The 24,900-nt window shown below is 39.8% G+C and overlaps 2 protein-coding genes across 2 annotated transcripts in view; one reads left to right on the forward strand and one right to left on the reverse strand.

Moving 5' to 3' along the window:
- The window catches only part of FANK1 (fibronectin type III and ankyrin repeat domains 1), a 42,953-nt gene extending 32,256 nt beyond the window's left edge, over positions 1–10,697 (forward strand). Inside the window, exons 7-11 of the mRNA XM_077350075.1 lie at positions 1,751–1,916; positions 3,380–3,523; positions 10,179–10,256; positions 10,370–10,414; positions 10,504–10,697. Coding sequence (XP_077206190.1) covers positions 1,751–1,916; positions 3,380–3,523; positions 10,179–10,256; positions 10,370–10,414; positions 10,504–10,581 — 511 coding nt within the window. The 3' untranslated portion in view covers positions 10,582–10,697. The remainder of the gene's footprint in view (positions 1–1,750; positions 1,917–3,379; positions 3,524–10,178; positions 10,257–10,369; positions 10,415–10,503) is intronic.
- A 1,972-nt stretch (positions 10,698–12,669) lies between these two features.
- Positions 12,670–24,900, reverse strand: part of ADAM12 (ADAM metallopeptidase domain 12) — a 271,768-nt gene continuing 259,537 nt past the window's right edge. Inside the window, exon 23 of the mRNA XM_077350066.1 lies at positions 12,670–22,906. Within this exon, the coding sequence (XP_077206181.1) occupies positions 22,846–22,906 (61 nt within the window). The 3' untranslated portion in view covers positions 12,670–22,845. The remainder of the gene's footprint in view (positions 22,907–24,900) is intronic.

The following is a 24,900-nucleotide window of genomic DNA, read 5'->3' on the forward strand; positions in this document are numbered from 1 at the left end:
GATAAGGCAGTCAGCAAACACAGGAGAAGACTCCTGTCCAGAAATGAGCAACCGAGCGTTAGGGGAGTGCGGATTTCAAAACAGGAGGCAGTGCGCCTTTGATACCTCTGTGCGAAAAAGCTCTGTTTGTCATAAAAGGAATTGGAAAAGATGAAAGATTTATGCAATCTGAAGATAAACTAGTATATTGGAGACATTTTAGATCCATTAATATGAAATTTGACATAGGTTATTTGGAGAGGATTGTAAGCCAGCCAAATCTGTGGAAAACATGCACCAAATGGGCTAATAGTTTTTTTTTTTTAATGTGCCTTTATGTTGAAGGTGCTGCAAAGTTGCAGCCAAAGCATACCTTCAATTTCTCCTCTAGCTGGCTTTCATTCTGTCAAGTCTGTAGTATATTTTGTATATCCATAATGCTATACATAATAATGCCACTCTTGTGGCGCAGAGTAATGCCATTCTTGTGCCACTCCATAATGCCACTCTTGTGGCGCAGAGAGGTAAGGCAGTAGACATGCTGTCTGAAAGCTCTGCCCATGAGGCTGGGAGTTCGATCCCAGCAGCCGGCTCAAGGTTGACTCAGCCTTCCATCCTTCCGAGGTCAGTAAAATGAGTACCCAGCTTGCTTGCTGGGGGGTAAACGGTCATGACTGGGGAAGGCACTGGCAAACCACCCCGTATTGAGTCTGCCATGAAAACGCTGGAGGGCATCACCCCAAGGGTCAGACATGACCCGATGCTTGCACAGGGGATACCTTTACCTTTACTTTAAAATGCCATAAGATTGCAGCCGACTTACGGTGACCCAAGCAAGGGCTTTCAAGGCAAGTGAGAAACAGTCAATGTAGAACAGGCAGTCTGAACTGCAATAGTAGAACAGGAATCCCAGAAGAAAAAGAGACAGATTAAGGAGAAAAGGAGATTTGGCCAATGAACATATTTTTAAAGGTAGCTTCAGGTGGGTAACCATGTTAGGCTGAAGGAACAGAGCAAAGTTGGAGTCCAGTGGCACCTTTAAGACCAACAAAGTTGCACCCAAAGATTACTCCCAGAATTAAACTTTGTTGGCCTTAAAAGTGCCATTGGACTTAAACTTTGTTCTTTTATAGGTGACATTATTGTTCTACAAAGATACAGTAGAGTAATATTTCAGCATCTCAAAAATAAGCTGCTTGCAAAACTTGTATCCTGATTTCTTTTTTAAATTTTTGTATATGGAATACATTCATTTTCAAAGGGTTTATGCCATCTCTATTTTGCATAAAAATACTCTTCTGCAAGAAAGCAAAGAACATAAATTCTAAAATCCTCCCATTCTTCAGAGTAAAGGTTTTATGTAAATCAATGACATTCATCTTCAAAACTCAAGGAAACTTTACAACTGCAAAAATGTTGGTCTAAGATAAACATGTAACTTGTGCTTGAAAAACATGAAAAATCATTAGTTAAGGCTTGCCATTTAAATTCAAGATCATGTAAAAACTATAGTGTTTTCCATTCTGACATATCAAGCCTGCTTGCTACTTACAGTGCAAACCTAAACAGAGTTACACCCTTTTAAGCCCATTGACTTCAATATTGTTCTACTTAGGATGGCCTGTTGGATTCATACACCCATTTCCTAATTTGGCAGCATGAATGGCAAAGATTAGAACTCTTAAATTAATATAGTTAAATAAAATAAGGATTTAAAATGAATTATTGATTACCATTTTTGGTACTAACAGTCCTGCTTTTTTCTTTGCAGTTTAATGATAGCTTGTTTTTCTGGTCACCTGGATATTGTTCAATACCTCAGATCCCAAGGAGCTTCTTGGCAATCAAAAGACCTTGGGGGTTGCACAGCTATGCACTGGGCAGCTGATGGAGGACACTATGATGTTATTCAGTGGATGATTGAAGATGGCTGCACGGTATGGGTTTATTTCTGCAATGCAAGGAAAGGCATAATTTATGAGAGTTTCTCAGAGTTTCTCATGCCCCGGATGTGGTACATAGTGCTGCACAAACAAATAAGTGCCGCAGTAATCACTGCATCTGAGAGATCCGGAAGAAATTTCATTCCCTGCTTATGGGAGCTTATTGCTTCAGTTGTCTATGACTGTTATCATTATCTTCTCTGTCAAATGACATTAGTAACACTGTTCCAAGCGTTACACCGTTCTGTGTCTCTTGACTTCAACGGACACAGAATGATGATCTTGTTTTTAGGATGACATTGTAGGTTAGTTTCTTATTGAAAGTCTGTTGGTGACTAGGATCCTGTGAAAAATCTCCCCTGATGGAAGGAACTTGTTCACCTTCTTTCTCATGATCCAAATGTCCCCTGGAATGCTGGGCACATACACCCCTTTTAGCCCCACCCAGTAGCTGTGTTCGATTCTGCAATCCCCCACATGCAGCCAGCAGGGTGACCCTGGCCTTGCCATGGCACTGATAAAACTGTTCTGACCGAGCAGTGATATCAGGGCTCTCTCAGCCTCACCCACCTCCCAGGGTAGATGAATTTTTAAAGAGATATGCACAATATTTTTAAAGGCACGTAACTCAAGCACCACATGTAATTTAGTCGGTAATGTAGAATTAACCTGATCACAAAGTATGGTTGGTTATGAATGTGGTCTGACGTACCAGAAAACACTACAGTACAGAAGGTTAAAGAGGGAAATGCATCCTTGCCACAGAACACCATTTTTGGCAGTGACGGTCAGCTAGTTACTGAGCACACAAATTCATCATTTCTTTCCCCTTGTGTATGTTTGCCCCTTCATACTTTACTTGGCTATTTGTTTATTCCTATGATTAGAGCTGCCAATAGTTTTATATAGTAGTTTGTTTCATGTTAAAATGTTTGTTTGTTTGTTTATATGCCGCCCTCCCCAGAGGCTCGGCCCGAATAAGGTTTATCTTGACCAATGCTGCTACTATGGGTGCTGCAAGCTTATGAACGCTTTGCAGTGTACACTACAGAACACAGTACTGGTACTTTCCTTGCCAGAAGAGCTTTTAGTCGAGAGACACTGGATAGGGCAGAGGTGAAAAGAGAAGCCTTTGACAAAGGTATATAAAATGGGACAGAGTAAATGATACACTTAGGTCAGTTGCCAGAAAAAGATACTGACCATATCAAGAGGCTGAAGAAGGATTTTGTGAAAGCAATGAATTTTGAAGCAGAGTACAGGGGAATTGAGAGGGATGTCTAGAAAGGGCTAAGGAGACTGTTCCACATGAAGAGAGGTGCACAACAACAAAGTTAGAAAAAAGCTGGAGCTAGGCTCAGTGAGTAGTCAGCAGCACAGGAAAGTATTGTTGCCTTCGTTTGGGGTTAAATTCTGATTTCAAACAATATAACTTAAATAACTTTCCTTCAAACCAGGTTGATGATAAAGACTCAGGACTGGAATGGACTCCACTGATGAGACTATGTGCTATGAGCGGGAAGAGAGATGTGGCTGATCTTTTAATAGAAGCTGGAGCAGATGTGAATATGAAAGACAAGGATGGCAAGACACCTTTAATGGTATGCATTCACAATAAATACCATGCCAGTACAATTCCGGTTCAGGAGAGAGATTTTGTTTGTAATTGGAAAAATCTTTTGAACTCAGCTGTGCCTTAAGATTTCAGATTCAAAGGCCTACTGTATATGAAAGTGGGATATGACTCCTACTTGTTCCCCTATACAGGGTACTCCTTATACTTGCATGGCTTGTTCCCCCTGGTTTTATTCCCCATCACTGTTAGTTACCATCTCCAGTATACAGCTTAATTTCACCCTGACATGATAAAATCTGTTGTCCATCAGTCTTGTGACAAAGGTAGCATGTCCAACTAACAATAGGGATCAGTTTCTAATACACTACTTGCCCCTGCATGGAAGATTTTCACTGTTGAGCTAAGTTCCTTGCACAGTTTGGCATGTTTTTTTGATGGATTACCCTGTTTTTCATGCAGTGCTAATGCTGTTCACAGGAATATTATGCACTACTAGCACAAGGAACCCTTTTATTATCAGTGCCGCCTTAAGGACTCCTTGAACTGGCAATCTGAAGACCAGAGAATTTGAAAAGCAGCAATCCATTTCATCTTTGATTCCTCTTGTTAAGGCACTTTATATCAAACTATTTCCCTTTGGTTTGGTGCATGAAATGCAGTACATAGGCTGAGCAGATTCACATGTTTCTTTAATAAGATGAGCCCTCTGATTCCTTCACACTTCGAAATTCATCTTTCTGAAGTGCCACATTTGTAGATTCTATAAAGATCAAATGTTCTCTATGTCATATTTTCATTCCAGGCAGGGAGGGAGAGAGTGCACACAAGTACTTACAAACAGGGGTTTGGGATGATATTTTAATGATCTGTAGAAGCATGCATATTATTGCCAAGCTCTGACTTCTGATTAATATTCAGATTGCTCACATAGTTGCAAATTTCAGCACTAGAGTTGAGCCAGTTATACACAGTTTCAGTATGCGTGCTCAAATGGCATACAGCAAGTTCCTTATCCTTTGTGACGTATCTGTCTGATTTCTATCAAACATCTGCCCAAGACTGCTGACCATATTTTTAGGAGCATGCCTAAGCTGTTTTTACTGTATGTTTTAAAATGTAAAGAGGAAATGTGACAGACGTGTTTGCAAACCTGTATATCTTGTAACTCATCAAAGAGCTGTGACTAGCAGTAGCTCCCTGTTGAGTATATGTTGTTGTTGTTATGTGCGAAGTCGTGTCTGACCCATCGCGACCCCATGGACAATGATCCTCCAGGCCTTCCTGTCCTCTACCATTCCCTGGAGTCCTTTTAAGTTTGCACCTACTGCTTCAGTGACTCCATCCATCCACCTCATTCTCTGTCGTCCCCTTCTTCTTTTGCCCTCGATCACTCCCAGCATTAGGCTCTTCTCCAGGGAGTCCTTCCTTCTCATGAGGTGGCCAAAGTATTTGAGTTTCATCTTCAGGATCTGGCCTTCTAAGGAGCAGTCAGGGCTGATCTCCTCTAGGACTGACCGGTTTGTTCGCCTTGCAGTCCAAGGGACTCGCAAGAGTCTTCTCCAGCACCAGAGTTCAAAAGCCTCAATTCTTTGACGCTCGGCCTTCCTTATGGTCCAACTTTCGCAGCCATACATTGCAACTGGGAATACCATAGCCTTGACTAAACGCACTTTTGTTGGTAGGGTGATGTCTCTGCTTTTTAGGATGCTGTCTAGATTTGCCATAGCTTTCCTCCCTAGGAGCAAGCGTCTTTTAATTTCTTTGCTGCAGTCCCCATCTGCAGTGATCTTGGAGCCGAGGAAAATAAAATCCGTCACTATCTCCATTTCTTCCCCATCTATTTGCCAGGAATTGAGTGGGCCGGCTGCCATGATCTTTGTTTTCTTGATGTTGAGTTTCAAGCCAACTTTTGCACTCTCCTCCTTCACCCGCATCAACAGGCTCTTTAGTTCCTCTTCACTTTCTGCCATTAGAGTGGTATCATCTGCATATCTGAGGTTGTTGATATTTCTCCCTGCAATCTTGATCCCAATTTGTGACTCCTCTAATCCCGCCTTTCTCATGATGTGCTCCGCATACAAGTTAAATAGGCAAGGCGACAGTATACAGCCTTGCCGAACTCCTTTTTCAATTTTGAACCAGTCAGTGATTCCATGTTCAGTTCTCACTGTTGCTTCTTGACCTGCATATAAATTTCTCAAGAGACAAATAAGATGCTCTGGTATTCCCATCTCTTTAAGAACTTTCCACAATTTGTTGTGCTCCACACAATCAAAGGCTTTAGCATAGTCAATGAAGCAGAAGTAGATGTTCTTCTGGAACTCCCTAGCTTTTTCCATGATCCAGCGTATGTTGGCAATTTGATCTCTAGTTCCTCTACCTCTTCGAAATCCTGCCTGTACTTCTGGAAGTTCTCGGTCCACATATTGCTGGAGCCTAGCTTGTAGGATTTTGAGCATAACTTTGCTAGCATGAGAAATGAGTGCAATGGTGCGGTAGTTTGAACATTCTTTGGCATTGCCCTTCTTTGGGATTGGAATGTAAACTGACCTTTTCCAATCCTGTGGCCATTGCTGAGTTTTCCAAATTTGCTGGCATATTGAGTGTAGCACTTTTACTGCATCGTCCTTTAAGATTTTGAATAGTTCAACTGGAATGCTGTCACCACCACTAGCTTTATTGTTGCTCAGACTTCCTAAGGCCCATTTGACTTCACATTCCAGGATGTCTGGCTCCAGGTCAGTAACTACCCCACTGTGGTCATCAGGGATGTTAAGCTCGCTCTTGTATAGTTGTTCTGTATAATTTTGCCACCTTTGCTTAATCTCTTCTGCTTCTGTGAGGTCCCTACCATTTTGGTCCCTTATCATACCCATCTTTGCATGAAACGTTCTCTTCATATCTCCAATTTTCTTGAAAAGATCTCTGGTCCTCCCGATTCTATTGTTTTCTTCTATTTGTTTGCACTGTTCATTTAAGAAGGCATTCTTATCTCTTCTAGCTTTTCTCTGGAATTCTGCATTCAATTGGGTGTATCTTTCTCTTTCTCCCTTGCCTTTCACTTCCCTTCTCTCCTTAGCTATTTGTAAAGCTTCCTCAGACAGCCATTTTGATTTCTTGCATTTCTTTTTCTTTGGGATGGTTTTAGTTGCTACCTCTTGTACAATGTCGCGAACCTCCGTCCATAGTTCTTCAGGCACTCTGTCTATCAGATCTAATTCCTTAAATCTATTTGTCACCTCTACTGTATATTCGTCGGGGATATGATTTAGTTCGTACCTGAGTGGCCTAGTGCTTTTCCCTACTTTCTTCAATTTAAGCCTAAATTTTGCAACAAGAAGCTCATGATCTGAACCACAATCAGCTCCTGGTCTTGTTTTTATTGCCTGTATAGAACTTTTCCATCTTTGGCTGCAGAGTACATAGTCAATCTGATTTCTGTGTTGACCGTCTGGTGATGTCCATGTGTAGAGTCGTCTCTTGGGTTGTTGGAAAAGAGTGTTTGCTATGACCATTGTATTCTCTTGACAAAATTCTACCAGCCTGTGCCCTGCTTCATTTTGTACTCCAAGGCCAAACTTGCCTGTTATCCCAGTTATCTTTTGGCTTCCTACTTTAGCATTCCAATCCCCCATGATGATAAGCACATCATTTTTTGGCGTTGCTTCTATAAGGTGTTGTAGGGCTTCATAGAACTGATCAACTTCATCCTCTTCAGCAGCAGTGGTTGGGGCATAGACCTGGATCACTGTGATGTTGAATGGTTTGCCTTGGATTCGAACTGAGATCATTCTGTCATTTTGGGGATTGTATCCCAAGACTGCTTTTCCTACTCTCTTATTGATTATGAAGGCTACTCCATTTCTTCTGCGAGATTCTTGTCCACAGTAGTAGACCTGATGGTCATCTGAATTAAATTCACCCATTCCTGTCCATTTTAGTTCACTGATTCCTAAAATGTCAATGTTCAGTCTTCTCATTTCTTGTTTAACCACGTCCAGCTTGCCTTGATTCATGGATCTGACGTTCCAGGTTCCTATGGAATAAAAATCTTTACAGCATCGGACTGTCTTTTCGCCACCAGTTACTTCCACAACTGAGCGTCCTTTCGGCTTTGGCCCAGCCGCTTCATTCATTCTGGCGCTACTCGTACTAGCCGTCTGCTCATCCCCAGTAGCATATTGGACACCTTCCGACCTGAGGGGCTCATCTTCCGGCGTCATATTGTTATGCCTATTGGAACTGTCCATAGAGTTTTCATGGCAAAGATACTGGAGTGGTTTGCCATTGCCTTCTCCAGTGGATCACCTTTTGTCAGAGCTCTCAGCTATGACCTGTCCGTCTTGGGTGGCCCTGCACGGCATAGCTCATAGCTTCACTGAGCTACGCAAGCCCCCTTGCCACAACAAGGCAGCGATCCTTGAAGGGGGGTTGAGTATATATATGGTGGCAAATGTAGACTTGCCACCATATAGCATGTGAAGTGGCCCTATTAGAAGCTGAGTTCTTAGGGCTTTGAAATAACTCTTTTGCTTAGCTATTTAGCAAACCTGGCTGTTTCACTCCTACAATTATGATTGTTCTGTAATAGAGTCAAGAGATATAAACAGCTTTATTTCAGGAACCCTAAACCGATAAGGCCTCTTCAATGGTTCATCCTAAGCTTCCTAGCCACTGAGGAGGCTGCTTGTGCTAAAAACAGCTACCCATTCAGAGGAGAGCAGTTTTCCCCTCTTTACTCTCTTTCATCTGTTACACTTGCCACTGAAAGCGATAGCAAGCTTCTCCTAGAGCGAGGGGGGGGGCAAACTGTGGCTCTCCAGAAGTCCATAATCTACAATTACCAGGAACCACTGCCATGGTAATTGTAGTCTGTGGACATCTGGAGAGCCACAGTGGGCCACCCTTGTTCTAGAGCATTTGACACCATACCTTATATACATCCATAAGGGAACTCCCATATTTCAGTAAAACTTAGATGAGTTTCCGGCCAGGCATTTCCCAGAATGACAATAGAGAAGCAACTGGAATATTCTGCCTAAAACACTTCCTAGTATAACAAAAGGGAATCAGCCAGAATTAAATTAAAATTAAGCAAATCAGTCCCTTCCCCTTTCAGAAGTGCGGGCCGTATCTCAGTGATTGGCTATGATAACACTCCCTTAATCCACTGAAAGATTAAGTTAGCAATTACTCTTCTTAAGCCTGTTGTGTGCCCACTATATGATATGATCAGTCCATCATCTAGATAAGCTCAAATGGCCAGTGTGCTGCAGTTACTCTCCTCCTTTGGCAGTTAGAATTAAATTGGCCAGGAAGATTAAGACTTTTTGGCGCCAAACCAATCCCAACTTTGGCGCTCACTTGCTGCTCACCTTCCAACATTGTTACAGTAAATCCTGGAACTTTGCAGCAGCTACTCCCCTGAACGTCCTTGCTTTTGCCCCTAGGTAACTTGAACATAGGACCCTTGGAGAACCGAAGCTGGCCTCTGTCTCTGCCCTGCTTCTTTTTGCGTTGCTCTCCTTCCCCCTCACTGCTTTGGCTTGAATGTTTTCATCTGTCCCCATTTTATTCTATATTTTTATTACTTGTGTATTTGTTTGTCGATGGCAAAGTTTTGCTCTGTGTGTGTATATGTTTATGAGTGAGCCTACAGCTCTGAGAGTGCCTCCTGCTTTTCATAGTTTATATTTGTAAGCTAACATGCAGACTCTATTTTCCACCTGCTTTATTTCTGGGAACTTCCCATTCCCAAAGTGAAGTGCTATCACCACATTTCCAAATTTAGGCAATGTTCCTAATTTAATTTTACCTATATATATTATGCAAGGGGGATGCTCCAAGGAAGTATCCCCCTTCCAGGAAGTAAGACTACTCAGGTAGGAGCTTTCAAGATGGGAATATTACTATTATCATTATTATTTCAATTTATACCCCACCACTCCACTCAGGCTCGTGGCGGGTAAAAACACATGTTTATGTGTTTTAAATTGCCCCTTTTCGGAACTACCTAATATTTCATGATGCTGCTGGCATTATTCAGCACCTGCTAGCAGAACAGGAGTATTAACCATTGCTGAAGGAGGAGAGATCCAAAGCAATGCTTCTTCTATCAGCCACATACGATTAGGCAGGACAGTCTTTTCCAGTCTTGTGAGAGGAGAACTTTATGTAATATGCCTGGTGGAACAACTCTGCCTTTCAAGCCCTGCAAAACTGTTTTAGGTCCTGCAGGACTCTGGTCTCCTTTGGCAGAGCATTCCACCAGGCTGGAGCTAGGACAGAAAAGGCCCTAGTTCTGATTAAGGCCAATCTGATCTCTTTTGGGCTGAGGATCCTGTTTATTTCAGGGATGCTCCACCTCTGTTCACATGTGTGCTCTGGCAAGAAGCCATGTGCATGTGCACTGTGTCAGGGCAGTAGAACCCCCTACAGGAGCTAGAAAAGACTTTCTGTGGCTGGCCTTCACTGGTGCAGTCCCAATGTGGGGCTGCGTCATAAGATGGATAATGAACTGGAAGCAACTTTAGCATCTTTTGTACATCTGCTATGACATAGATTCCATCGGTTTCTTACCTGCATGTAGGAAGTTGAACTTATGTCAAGCAGCCTGTAGATTCTCAAACATGAAAATAGTGAAATTATTGATAGCATTTTTGTTCTGCTTTTGCTTTCAGGTGGCAGCATTAAACAACCATGAAGACTTGGTTCAATTATTGCTGGAGAAAGGGGCAGACTCTTCGGTTAAAAATGAGGTAATGACAATAACTACACTTTTGGGGTTGGGGGAATGCTAGTTTGACAAAAATAAACCACAAAACAACCCCCCACCCACACACCAAATTGAACATGTAATTGTTTTTTTCAGTATGGCAAAGGTGCCCTAGAAATGGCTAGAAGTTTAAACAGAATGGTATGTATATATTTTCCTTTAACTAATTTCCAAATACCTAGTGTATTAACATTTATTCAAATCAGTTATCTTATTTATTTTTTCTTTAGACTGTGGCTTCATTGATAGAAGCAAACAAAATAAGGGAGAGACTTCCTACATCTTCTGAAGATGCTGAAAGTCACTGAAGTCCTCACCTTCTGATAAGGATAGACTGATCAGAGGACTACATTCTGGTTGTTTTCCCACTTACCTTTTTGCCTGTTATAGTTTCTTAGATGGTTTCATTAAAATGTTAACTCTGCTTTGTCTCTGACATATTCTTTGGAGTTATAACAAGAACAACAATTCAAATTATATACCGATCTTCTGGTAATCTACGTAGCCATCTTACCAGCATTATTTCACAACTCTGTGCCTTTTTGTATGTGGTGTCCCTTTTGTTCTGAGTACAGTACAGGATTCTTCTAGAATCAGGGTGAGAAGGAAACTGAGAAAAAAAATGGACAATTATTTGGGCTTTGAGTCCATCCTATAGACTTTCAGGTTGACCTGTCTTCCTATGGCTAATACAGCTTCGTTCTGGTTTTCCATTATATCTAGGTTAAAGTGAGAAAGACCTGGCTTTTTCAGAAGCATAAGATGTTTCCTTCCATACAATCAGTTCGTTTCCTTCAACTGGTCAAGAATCTATCATTCTGGCAAGCAGAACTGTTAATTTGTCCCTGAGAAGTTTAATAAGCCAGCATCAGCAAGGATCTAATTTGTAAGTGATGGCCTTCACAATCCCAGGGAGAACAATATGACATTATCCATAGAAAACTGACAATTAAGTACTTCTGCCAAAATATCTGACAACTTATCTGTCAGCAAACCAGAATCTAAATCAAATACTGTCTCAAAGACTTTATCTGCAAAGAATTTTGCAAAAGTGTTACAGCACTGTACTGAATAATCTTCCTGAATGGGATCAGATCAAGGTTTTCAACAGACCATGAAATGGATTAAAAAATTCAGCTAATGCCACGATGGTGGAATAAAAACCTTTTCTGCCACCACCACTGCTTTTCCGTAGGTCTGCAAATGAGCTCTATGTTGTGTTTTCTGTGGAGCAGTGGACTCGTTTTTTGGAAAACTAGGTTTGATTCCCCACTCCTTCACATGTAGCCACCTGGGTGAACTTGGGCGAGTCACAGTTCTTTTAAAGTAAATACTTTATTAAGCTTTAAATTATAGTACAGAAAAGATAGAAGAATATAGAGTGCATACTAGTCCTCTGAAGAGGTTTGTTTTATCAAGAAAGTATATGAAATAATGCCATTGTTCTTGCAATTCTTGAGTTGTTCTCCTGTTGACTGGTGAATTTAGCCATTTTCGAGAGTTCTCCCAGTTTGTCAAACCAGACATAACAACGGTAGAGTTGGAGCTTTCCACAATTCTGCGGAAGTCGTAGCATGGAAAAAGAAGATCTCCACTTGACATGATAGGCTCTTTGGACAAACAACAGCATATACTCTGGTTTCCTAGGAAATTTAAACTTTAACATAACGTCTAGTACTGAATGAAGTTTTGCCCCAAATGTACAAACTTTGCTACACCTCCACCACAGGAACTAGTTGCAAAAGGAACTAGTTGTAGAATTACATTTACAGCCCTTTCCCTCTACCCACCTAAAAGGAAACCAATAACCCAAATTTGGTTAACTCTACTGAGTTTAATTTCTGGAGTACTGTACCTCATATTATAATGGAGCATGAACTTGTGAATCTATGCTGTGGCTGTGAACCGCCCTGAGCTGCAAGGGAGGGTAGTATAAACATGTAATAAAGAAGTAAAAAGTAAAGTTCCCTACTCGTGGCTCTGGCAATAAGAAGCCAAGCCTGACCCAAAGCAAATATCTTCAGACCAATCCAAGGGTAGTAAAAGGGTGGGTTTTTTTTTTCTAGCTCTTACTATATTCTTCTGGTAATACTTAGTAGTTTTCAATTTGCCCCATCTGATATATCAGTTACCTAAATATTTCCTATCCTCACTCGAGCACAGTCAGCTTCCATAATAACGCAATTCCTTAATCAACATTTTGCACATTTCCTTAACCTGCATCCTATTCAATTTGAATAATGCACATCGTTAACCTGCCTGGATTTCTGTCTATATGCAGATTACTTGGGGTTCTGCTAACCAGGATTCTAAAAACAAACTTTAGTGACTTTGAGATTATTCAGTATATACTCAAGTAATTATTGTAGAAAAATCAATTACCCACACCTGCTAAATAAAGTAATCACTGGTTTATTATTCCATTTAATTACAGAAAACACAACATGGTACACAACTGAGGTCATGTTTACTGTTTATTTAATACAGAATATTTCACAATGAATAGACAGTCTGACTATTGCAACATATGTTTGTATTAATCTTTAACATGGTACTGCAATAATTGTTATGGAAATGTGTACAAAAGTAAAACAAAACTGTCACAACAGTTTATTCTGAGTATGTGGCAAAGTTTAGCAAACACAAACATAACTGAAAGCATTATAAAGGTATGCTTCATAAAGCTAATACAGAGGTTTATGTAGATCTAATATGCGTTCATAGTGTACTAAAATGGTCTGCGGTCATTAGTGTGTCACCACAGCTCTAAACATCCTACTTGGATATTTCAGTGAATGGAACTTGCACCAAAGACTAGATGATCTACGGTTAAAATTATGCATAAATTGTTAATCTTATTTTAAAAATATTCTTATTTTAGACTAGTTTCTTCACCAAAGTTGGGTTATTCATATTGCATTTTGTATGGTCTGAATGGGATGATGAAACACAGCAATTGCTAAACCTTTCAACCCAAAGTAGAAATGCCATGAGGAAACGTTAGTGACCAGGGTAATTCTCTCTCAAAACTGCCCTGTTTGCCTAACTGAGTTCACATTTAGTTGCATTTGTCTTGAGCAAAAAAGATTATTTCAGTACCGCTAGTCTTCAAGGATATCTGAACTAACTGATATTTAGCAACAAGATTTTATTTGTATTGTTATTTTTGAAACTGATGCATTTATCCATTTACAGAGCCTAGTCTGCACCCAAACAGCGATTTAAAAGGTATATCATTCTAGAAAATACATAAGTTAAAAGTCCATTATAATGAGTGGAATATGTGTTACCAGTGCAGTGTTTCACATTTGCCAAATTGAATGAGCACCATCCCTTATGAACTAGCTATTACCTTCATTTGATTATGTATCCAAAAGCTTGATTAGAAGCTAAAGTGATTAGGAAATATCAAAAGAATCCCTGGCTCACCTGTGATTCATCTTGGAATAAGTGACTGAGGGATTCAGAAGTTGGGTGGGGTTCTCAGTTCAGTATTAACAGTAACAAATGAGCAAAGAGGAGGAAAAAGAGCCTGGGATTCTTGGCTCATTTGAGAAAGGATTGTTGATACAGCAATAGTACTTCTTAGTATTTACACCATAGTTTCAAGGATTCAGATTAACCACATAAGTCTAATATTCTGTATTCCTCCTTTTGAGATGTAACTGGCTCTTTGGTTGAGATGGTATAAGCAATATTTAAACTTAAGACATCCTGAAGCATAGCCCATTTTCTTAAGGCTTCCTCAGTTCAGGCGAATCATTCTGAGTTAGCACCTCTGAAACAATCTCATCCAATTTTGGTTATGTAAACAAACCCAGAATCATCTGAGAATAGCACCCTCTGAGACAATGCATTAGGAGTGCAGAAAAAAAGCTCTTTTAAAATTGCTAGGTATATAGAAAACTTTCACCTGTCTCAATAAGAAAAATAGTAGCAATTTTAAAAAGAACCTGTTCTATTTGAAGGTCATGCAAAATCTGTTCTCTAAAATTCTGTAAATGGTTCAAGGAGGCATGTATTTTACAAAAACTGGGCTTAGTTCATAATGCTTATTACGCTAAAATGTATGGGTTAGATCCTATGGTAGTTTTTACTGCAAGGGCTCCTTCACTTAGGAGACCTTTTGTCATTTCCCACACTGTGCCCAATGCCTGCTTGCTTTCTTGCTTTCGCAGCTGTTTCCTATGAGGGGTAGCTATTTTCTGCTGGCCTGGATTTTATTAGGTTAATTTAAGGGGAATAGATGGACAACCCTCAAAATATGGGACTGAACTGGAAGTCTTGTAATTCCTTCCAACCCAATATTATGGAACACTGATTCTGACAACAATGCTCTTTCCCCCCATAAGAACTCATGGAAATAAAAGCAAAAAAATATTACAAGGATTCTCTTTGAGAACAGAAAGCTGCAATTGTTTTAAATGCAATCTGCTGGTGGTTTGGTTTATATATAAAACATGGGTATTTTAAAACCATAAGCAAGGCAGTCTTGTTTATTAAATCATCTGTTGTTTCATTATAAAGATGAGCTTAATGAGGTGTTTCAGTCCCATTGTATCTGTGTTTACAGATTATGGTTACCGAGAGACTATAGTTCTTGTGTGGCCATGACCCCACCACCACCAAAAGAAGGATTCTCCCCCCCCCTTTTTTTCTTCATGGAGAGATTTCTGAGCTTGACTGCTAACCTAACATCACTCCTAGAAGTAATTTTTAAAATTTTAGTTTGTACCTCTGTCATGCCCTGTGATAAGGATGCAGGATAGGTTACAGTACATGGGCTTGGATTCAGTAGAGAATTTCTGCAAACTGGAGAATGGATGATTTTTACTGATGCCCCTTCCTTTTGCAGCTTCCCCACCATGTTGTTTCTCAGGGATTCTACTGGCCTCCACTTCAGCACTTCGGGAGATATTTTGAGCATCATAGGGTGTTGAAAAATCAGAAATTATTGTGGGATCCTAGCCTTTACAGTCAAATGGGCTAAACATTTGTGGTTTTGGAACTAGGTTATCCATAGTCCAAAAATCTGCTACAAAACATGCTAGTTCCTTGACATTAAATGAATTCCCTATTCATTTTAGGCAGTCAAACTTTATTACAGTCGTTCAGACCAAGTTAGCCCTATTCATTTCAATGGAGCAGGCCAAGCAATATCCACAAAAGAATGTGGATTATATATAAAAAGGTTGAAAAGAACTGAGATCCTCTGGCATGCATCATAGAGCATATGAATCTATTGATACAGGTGATGTACTGAAATGAAATTATAGTTAACATTTGAATCTCTAGCATGTTTAGCACGTCAATAAATTACAGTTTTCAATAGAATGAGGGTTCCATCAATAATGCATATTCATTACATGTTAACTGTAGCACCAAGTGAGGACTTGTGCATATTTATCAGTTGTTTTGGATATAGTTTTCCTATCGCATAATGCTGATTCATATAAAATACTTTTTGGTAGAGGCAGTTCACTTGTTCAAGAGACAACAAGCAGCAAATGCAGAGATGAAAAACACAGATGTACAAATCAATAGTTTCTTCCAAGGAGGTAAACTTAGGAAAGATCAGTAAGATCCTGAAGAAGCAATGAGTCTCAAAGATTCCAGAGTACAATTTTGATTTCTATGAGGTATGTATATGCATAATCCACTGCACATTTCCACATACCATAAAACTACAGCTAATTAACATGTAGTTATTGATTGCAATAGTACTACTACACAGTGCAAATTTCAGGGAAGGATAATTGTAGATGTTTTATGGTATTTTGACATCTTTAACATACTTCCCTGTACTGACTCCACAATATGAAATCCCCACTGCTGATGTTCTCATTCTCTACAATTTACAACATTCTACACTAAAACTGTGAAAGCAAGCTCCCATGAAATCCAGGTAAAATCTATATTTGCCAAGTGTTTATAAACAGAATAATTTGGTTGCAATGTTCAGCTTTAAAGTAACTTTATTTAGAAGTTGTGTTTTATTGATTTATTCAGTTTATATACTGGCATCCCTGTAGGCCCAGTCAGGGCAGTATACAACATTGAAGTAAAATGTAAGATAAACCATTTACTCAATCAAAATAAATGTTCAAAGCCATTACTCAAGGGTGAAATACAAAAAAGAGAACAATAAATTTTTCATAAAGATTTCTGAAGAATCTAGAACAAAAATGTATCAATTAGAAGCAGAAATAATCAGTTGTGGTTGGATTTTACACATGTGCGGAGTGATTTTCCTTGCCCTTGCTGCTCTCCATAGCCCCATGACCTCTGAAAAGGTGATGTCTGAGGTTAGCAGGGCCAGTGTGGATCATATGTCACAGTATGGGGGCTACAGGAAGGAGAATGAATTGGACAATATTACATCCCAACAATCTGTTGTTTGCAGATAGTTTCCTCTACTAATTTCCTCAGAGCAGGAGCTTTCATCCAATTTCTTCTGTTTCCCATGTTTTATCTATAAGGATTCCCCCCAACATTAGTATGGCACTTTTGGAGATCAAAGAGAGATGCCAGGAAAGTGGAAAGATGCTTCCATGCATAGTATCCAATCTACCATCTTCTTTCCATCAGGAAAGCTTTATTATTATATGTAGCTAGTTAATTCTATCTGGTGTTACCTATTTAAAAAACAATGTTCATGCTGTAAAACAGTGGTATACACTGGCTTGGGAGCCACATGTAACTCTTCGACATGTTGCCTGGGGCTTTTCTAAGCAGTGCCCCCCCCCCCAATGTGGCAGCCAACCCATTTTCCAGATAAGCGGACAAGGGTTCCCCTGTGAGACTTGCAGTTGGCCATTGGTTCCCACCTTGAAATAGCCACTTCAGGACAGTTAAGCAGAGACGTTCCCTGAGGTGTGAGCCTTGTACCAGTGATAGAAGTAACAATTCAACTTCCTTCAACAGCCCTCCACTCTTCTCTGCAGCCACTGCATTCTCTTCCTAGCTTCTGGGGAGCCATATTTCAACTTCTGCTGCCCAGGGTGAAAATTGAAATGCTTGATAGATTTTTATTGTTTTGTGGAATGAGATGAGTTTTTTTGTACTGGATTCTTTGGAAATCCTTACAACAGATCTATTGTTCTCTTGTATTTCTCTTATGAGTAATGGCATTGAAGATATATTTTGATTTAGTCAATTATTCATCTGATATGCTTGTTTAGACATATTGTTTAAAGTAACACCTGTTTTAATATGTTTAATTGCATTTTTAAAATTGCCCAAATCCTCAAAACAGTTACACAACAAGGTATTTTATCTAGGGACCTGTAGGCAGTAACTGGGAACAAACAGTATATAAGGATACCCTACCTTGGTTGTGTAGGAAGATGGAATAGAATTGTATTTTTTCCATTGCAACATGAGGTTTCAACATGTGCCGATGTACAATATGATGTGCCTCTGATCATCACTAATCTAGTTTCTTTTCTATGCATGGCACATGGCATAGAGCCCAGTGAAGACTGACACATGAACAGGAGAACTTCATGTTTCATTTGCAAACCTCTTATCATATGTCTAAGAGGCCTGATAAATGGGGCAATAGGAAATGTTCACACTATTTCTTGAATGAACATTACAGATCTAAAATAGCATTGCTTTGTTGCTTCAGCTTTTTTCACCATAAGAAATCAGAAGCATATTGACTGGAGATTAAATGTGTATTATTACCACAAGAAACAATGGAATTTACCAAGGATGGCACCTTTTTAGGCACTGCTAAATTATATAAAATGTGATAGCTACTTTAATAATAAGCATGCCAGGCTTTTCTGTTAAAGGTAGTCCAAGCAAATAAAATCACTGGGAGAATGAAGGCAACAAGATGCCTTAAAAAAAATCTCAGGAAAACACTCAAGATGCATGAAAGGTAATTTAAACAGCACCTGCCTTTCATTTCAACTGAAATGCCAAATCCAGTCTTTAAAAATACCTGAGTATCACTATCATTTAGCATAAATATTACATTAACATTTTCCAGAATGCTGTATAAATTAACACATAGGTAATTACATAGTAACATATGCAAACTTTTATGGCTGATTTTTCCCTCCAAAGAGGATTCTCTCTTGCTTTATTGGTTTTGGTTGTGATGTGGATATATTTATTTGGTTTATTCATAAGCAAGACTGCTCCGGTTGCCTAGATACAGAGCACAGTAATTGGGAAAGCTAAATTACTGGGAAAAGACCAAAAGTCTTAAAGTTCTGTCTGTTTGCCTGAAGAATCACAGATCAGTGACCCTGTGGGCATTAGCACTGTATAGACAACAGAGATGACCAGTAGCCTGGAAGCTGGAAACAGTGCTGCATAGTATACAGCAAAGTCTTTGTTAGCACTATGGTGACAGAGGAAAAGGGAACATGCATTTAGTAAGGGCTAAAAGAAAGGAATGACCAATGGAATTTGGTTCAGCATTGGTAAGAGGAAGGAAGAAGGGTGAAAGTTATCTACCCCCCCCCCTTTATAACAGTTACGGAAATATTTTCAGACAGACGAGAGGTGAAAGGGAGACCATAGGAGCCAGATTCAGATGTGCTAAGACAGATGATGTTACAGCAGGCACAAACATAGGACGTTGCTTGCACCAATGAATTTCTCTGTGCTCCATGAGCCCTCTGGCATATGAATAAGGTCACATGAATGCAAATCTGCTAGTGAATGAGACTTTTCTGGCTCCCCACAAAATCCAATCTCTACGGAGTAATCAAATGAGTTCACTTGAGCACCTGCATATGTGTCAAACAAGGAATCCTTATTATGGCTCCAGGGATGTGTAATGGTACTATATAGTCTGATCTCATCAGAGTTTGGAAGGTAAGCACAGTCAGTACTTGCATGGGACAATACTAAGGAAGACTGCAAAGTTGTGTTATTTGAGTTTTAGTAAGGTAAAGGTAAAGGTATCCCCTGTGCAAGCACCGAGTCATATCTGACCCTTGGGGTGACGCCCTCTAGCGTTTTCATGGCAGAATCAATACGGGGTGGTTTTGCCAGTGCCTTCCCCAGTCATTACCGCTTACCCCCCAGCAAGCTGGATACTCATTTTACCGACTTTGGAAGGATGGAAGGCTGAGTAAACCTTGAGCTGGCTGCTGGGATCGAACTCCCAGCTTCATGGGCAGAGCTTTCAGACTGCATGTCTGCTGCCTTACCCCTCTGCGCCACAGGAGGCTCTGAGTTTTAGTACACATTGCAATAACTGATTTAACTGACTTTATTACTGGATATGGGCATTTGTCTTTTATTTCTTTAAATTCTGGAAGTGCTTAGAAGTAAATAGGGGGAAATCCGCAGGAGGAAAGAAGATGCAGAACAACAGCTCCCTTGTTCCATGAAGACACTGCTACAATTATTACTTGTAAGCTACAGATTTAAAAATAAACTGGAAAGTAAAACATTCTGTCTCTTCTGAAGATTAATGGTTTTACTAAATGTAAGGTTGCTTTCTTTACACTTCAGATTGCTTTGCATGAAACTGGCCCAACATAGGGACCATTATGATAACTCATGAAATCAGCAGATGTGTGTCATGATGGGGATTGACTAAGAGGAGTATGGCTGGAGTAATCTATCATTCTTTGTAAGAAGTGTCATCCCTTCAAGCTTAGGCAAACACCTTGCCTTCTACTGACTTATTTTATGCCTGAGAAAACTGTTGAATGGCATCTGTGTTGGTGATATACGGAAATAACCCCATAAATTATAATGTATAATTAAACACTGTATAGACAACAGAGATGACCAGTAGTCTGGAAGCTGGAAACAGTTTTGCTTAGTATACAGCAAAGTCTTTGTTAGCACTATGGTGACAGAGGAAAAGGAAACAAGTACAAGGAAAAGGCCAGTACTTTCTGATGTCCTGACTTAAGTTAGCTTACCCCAACCCTCTCCCTCCACCCAAAAAACCGTTAACATCAAAAACCTGACATCTTGCATTATATACTATATATATCATAAAGTTATATACTATATCATAAAAATGAGGTTAAAATAGCCTTGTACAGTACATTTCATTAAGAATGTTGAAAATGGAAGCATTTTCTTTATGGGATTTCAACTGGTTTTGAATAGCCAGGTAATATTTTTATGGTTATAGTACAATGAGATGTGGTAACACAGAGATGGTGGTTTTTTTTTTACCGTATTATGGTGAAAAGATTGCTTGTGCAAGTGTACATTTTTTTGAACCTTTGTTTACCAAAAAATGGGATCACCAGACTTTAAAACAGATTCCTTATTCATTAAAAAATACTAGAACACTGACTCTGGAATTTGCAGTGGTCTTCAATGTTATACATTAGAAATAGGGTAGTTAAGACTGGAATTCCCATCAAAATGACTATTTAGGGGTTCAACCCTCAAACTTGTTCAGTGCTTTTCTGTTATGATGATCACCCTAGTCACTGATGATAGAGGTAGATGGTATAAAGAGGTGCCAGAAGACTTTTACATGCATTATATTTTTCAGTTCCCTCAAATTTATTTATATTTATGTATATGATTTATATCCTGCAACTCCCATACTATGGCTCTTGGCTCTTAAATCCCATTAAAACCCCCATTAAAAGGAAATACCAATACAATATAAAATAAATATTGAACAGGCGAAATAACACAAGCCTCGCGCTCAAGACTAATACCCACTATTGAGCGGGAGAGGGGGCCTAGCTGGTAATGCCCATGTACTAATCAGCCCTGGGGAGGGGGGGGGCTGATCTTCCAGTGATCTTCCTGACTGCCCTGGTCTCAACCAAAGACCTGGTGGAAGAACTCTGTTTTGCAGGCCCTGTGGAATGTGGAAAGCTTCTGCAGGGCCCGCAGCTCACCCAGGAGCTCATTCCACCAGGTCGGGGCCAGGACTGAAAAGTTCCTGGCCCTGGTCGAGTCCAGGTGAGCCTCTCTCATGCTGGGAATCACCAACAAATCAGTGGCTACAGAGCATATAGACCTGCGGGGGCATAAGGCAACAGGCAGTCCTCAGATATGTGGGGCCCAGACCACGTAGGACCTTGAAGGTCAAAACCAAAACCTTGAACAAAGTAGTTGTTGATTATCTCCACACTTCATAACAGTTCATATGGTTCCAGTGTAACCACTGCTTAAATGTAGGCTTACATGTCAAAAGGAAATGCAGTAGTTACTGTTTTGTGAAGCAGGCAAGAAAAATGTAGACCTGCTATATCTTCAAGAAAAATGTAGACCTGCTATACCTTAGGCTTGAATTGTCATGGTTACACCATTCCCACTGCAAGGAAAATAGGGCCACCTTGCTCACATTTTTGAGCCTTAGTTGAGGTTGATGAATGGTCATTGTGGCTCTGACACTGCATAAAGTGTTACCAGTGCTACATAAAGTGTTAACAGTTCCACCTCTTACAGACTGCTAGTAGTGCAGAACAAATAATGTATAAGGCAGCACTGTGCCATATTGGAGGAAGCGTGTTTTCTTGGAACATCATGTGTGCTGGACATGATGGTTGCCTTTTGCAGCATTTTGTTGACAAATGCTAATACCCATTCTTAGGCACTCCTTGGCTACTGCACAAGATTTGACCAGTTATCACTCATTTTTAGTAAGCAATGATAAATGGTTGACGAAGATATCTGATTCCAAAGTGTAGCATCTGATTTTTTATGCAGAAAGCATTATATGATGGTCTAAGCTCAGAAACACATGCATCTAGACCAGTGGTTCTCAATCTTCCTAATGCTGTGACCCTTTATTACAGTTCCTCATGTTGTGGTGACCCCAACTATAAAATTGTGCGAGTGTTCTTTCATAGAAATTAAACCGAAACTGACCAATGGCGTGAAGATTCACTGTTCATGATTGTATATAATTAGGTTATAATTTTTATATAAATTGGTGGGCACCTTCAGGAGGAGTGGCAGCACCCCCCTCCCCCGCCAAGTTGCTCGTCCTGTCATGACCCCTGTGAAAGGGTTGTTTGACCCCCCCAAGGGGTCTCAACCTCCAGGTTGAGAACCACTGATCTAGACAATGCCTTTGATCCAAGTCAAACACAATTAGCCTTTTAACTTTTATCATCTGGACAGAACAGGTTTACTAGATTCCATCAAAGTGCCTTCAGACTCCAGAATCAAAAATATCAGCCACTAACTTTTGATATTCCAGCAGTCCCTTGATTTCAGCAATGTTTCATTTTCACCCTAACCAGAATGCTGTAAATAACAGACTGAGACTAAAGAAAGTTTGAGGCACCTGTACAGCCTCAAGGTTGCCTAGAAATCACAAAAATGGCTTCCTTCCAAGGAAAACTCAGCGATGGCGAAACAATATCTACTACAATGCTCTGCACTGTAATAAATATCCAATATAAATTAATAATTTACAAGTACCTGAGCAAGGACTCAGCCCACCTTCTCACAGCATAGCACCAAAGGCAGTAGCTCAGAGTTTTTAAAAATAATGGGGGGTTGAACATTAAAAATTCTACCTATTGATATAAAAATATTGATCTCCAACAAGAATGAAAATAGTGCAAATTTATGTCTTCACTTTTAACAATAGAAAATGATGCTCTGTTTTGTCATTTCCTGTAGGCAGCACTGCAGAATCTAGGCACAGGAAGTGGATGTTTAGGTGCAGGCCTAGAAGGGGGGAAAAGATCAAGAGAATATTTACAAACATATTAACAACATTAAAAAAAACATTCATTGAACTACAACAGAAACCACAGCATTAACTTCTCAACAGGGACATTCAGGTCTACTGATTCAGGCGGAACGGGATTTTTTGGATACTATTTACCTTTGTTTGAACCTGTGATTGCTATATAGTAATAAAAATGTTCAAAAATAAATTAAATCCTTTTTTAAAGGATTTAATAAGATTTCAGTTAGTTTGATGCAACAAGGGGTCACACCCCTAGGATGGCTTTGGCTTAAGACATTGTCGTATTATGCACATGTTGGATAACACACTTTCACAAGCAGATTATCCTGCTCCATAGAGGAAAATCCAACTGCAAAAGCACATTGAAAGTGCATTATCCAGTGTATTTAGAATGGACCATGGATGTGGATGTGCACCAAAAAACTGATTCTGATGCTTCATCAAATATTTAGTTAGTTTTTGTGCCTATGCTTTTTACTGCAACTATCAGGATTGTATCGGGATAAACTTTTATTTGTATTCTTATTATGTGGCACACTTTCCCTCAAAAATAGTCATAGTGCCTTAGTTGGATTCTGAGGTGCTACAGTATTTCCATGTAGCATTTTTTTATATATGCACATGAAGCTGCCATATACTGAGTCAGACCACTGGTCTCCCAAAGAAAGTATTATATTTTTTCTGGCCGGTGTCTGCTCTCCAAGCTCTTTCAAATCCCCTGCTATCTGATCTATCTTAACTGGCCTGCTTCTACACCAGGGTTGTGTTCTGTGGTAGTCAGGAAATGCCAGGCAGCCCAAAGTAATCTGTTTTATCTCCATTTTTAGAAGTGCCTTTTCAGATGTACATTGAAACCCTCTCTGCCTGTGATTATTGGGATACTCTGCCTACTTCCTTTGAATTTTTTTTTATTTTGAGGAGCATGGGTAACCCAGGATAGAAATAATGCAAAGCCTTTAAAAAATCCTCCATGCATTTGCAGAGACATCTTCAACAATCCTCTTCCCATCCTTAAAAGACAGGCTGAGGAATAGATGCCCCCCTCCCCAATAAAACCTCACAAGTAGTGTTGGATAGGAATGATACCAACAAAAAAAAATCTTTTTAAAAATCTTTTTATATTTTGCACAAACTCTGCCCAGTCCTTCGCCTTCCTCTCTAAGAGGCAGGTGATGCCCTTTTGTTATGCTAATTGAAGCAAGGGACTCACTAACCCTAGAGTCAACAACAAATGAAAAAAGTAATTGGTTAGCTCTTCAATGACATCCTGCAGTTGCAGTTTCAAATACAAGATACTACTTGTGCCAACAAGTTCAAAATAAAACAGACTTCTGTGTATGTGGAAGGAACAGGCTGTTACCAGTCTGTGCACATATAGAGAATGTGGTCATATGGCAGTGAGACGGCTGAAATGTGAAATATCCTTGGTTTGAACACAGCCCTGGTTGATGCCAGGGACCTTTCATATGCAAAGCAGATGCTCTACCACTGAGCTGCTGCCCCATCCTCTGAAAATTTAATCTGTTCTGTTCCACCATGTTCACTAGTGCTTACTCTTAAATAAGTGTGCATAGGATTGCATCTTGAGTATATTATTTTCAGCTTAACTGTTAATTCATATAACAAATCTTTCCACCAATCTAATTAATACTTTGGGAGCTGGAAGAACATACTATATCTTCCCATAAAATATCTTCATTTAAGGCCTTGGTGTGAATAGCTCAAGATAGCCCAAACTCATCAGAGCATGTATGCTAAGCAGAGTTAACCCTGGTTAATATTTGAATGGGAGACAACCAAGAAATATTAGGGTTATAATACAGAAACTGGCTATGGCAAATCACCTCCAAACATCTTTTGCCTTGGAAACCCTACACCATAAGTTGGCTGCAAGCTGATAGAATCATAGAGTTGGAAGGGGCAATACAGGCCATCTAGTCCAACCCCCTGCTCAACGCAGGATCAGCCC

This window comes from Paroedura picta, chromosome 8 (genome assembly GCF_049243985.1).
Source record: "Paroedura picta isolate Pp20150507F chromosome 8, Ppicta_v3.0, whole genome shotgun sequence".
In the NCBI taxonomy this organism is placed as follows: Eukaryota; Metazoa; Chordata; class Lepidosauria; order Squamata; family Gekkonidae; genus Paroedura; species Paroedura picta.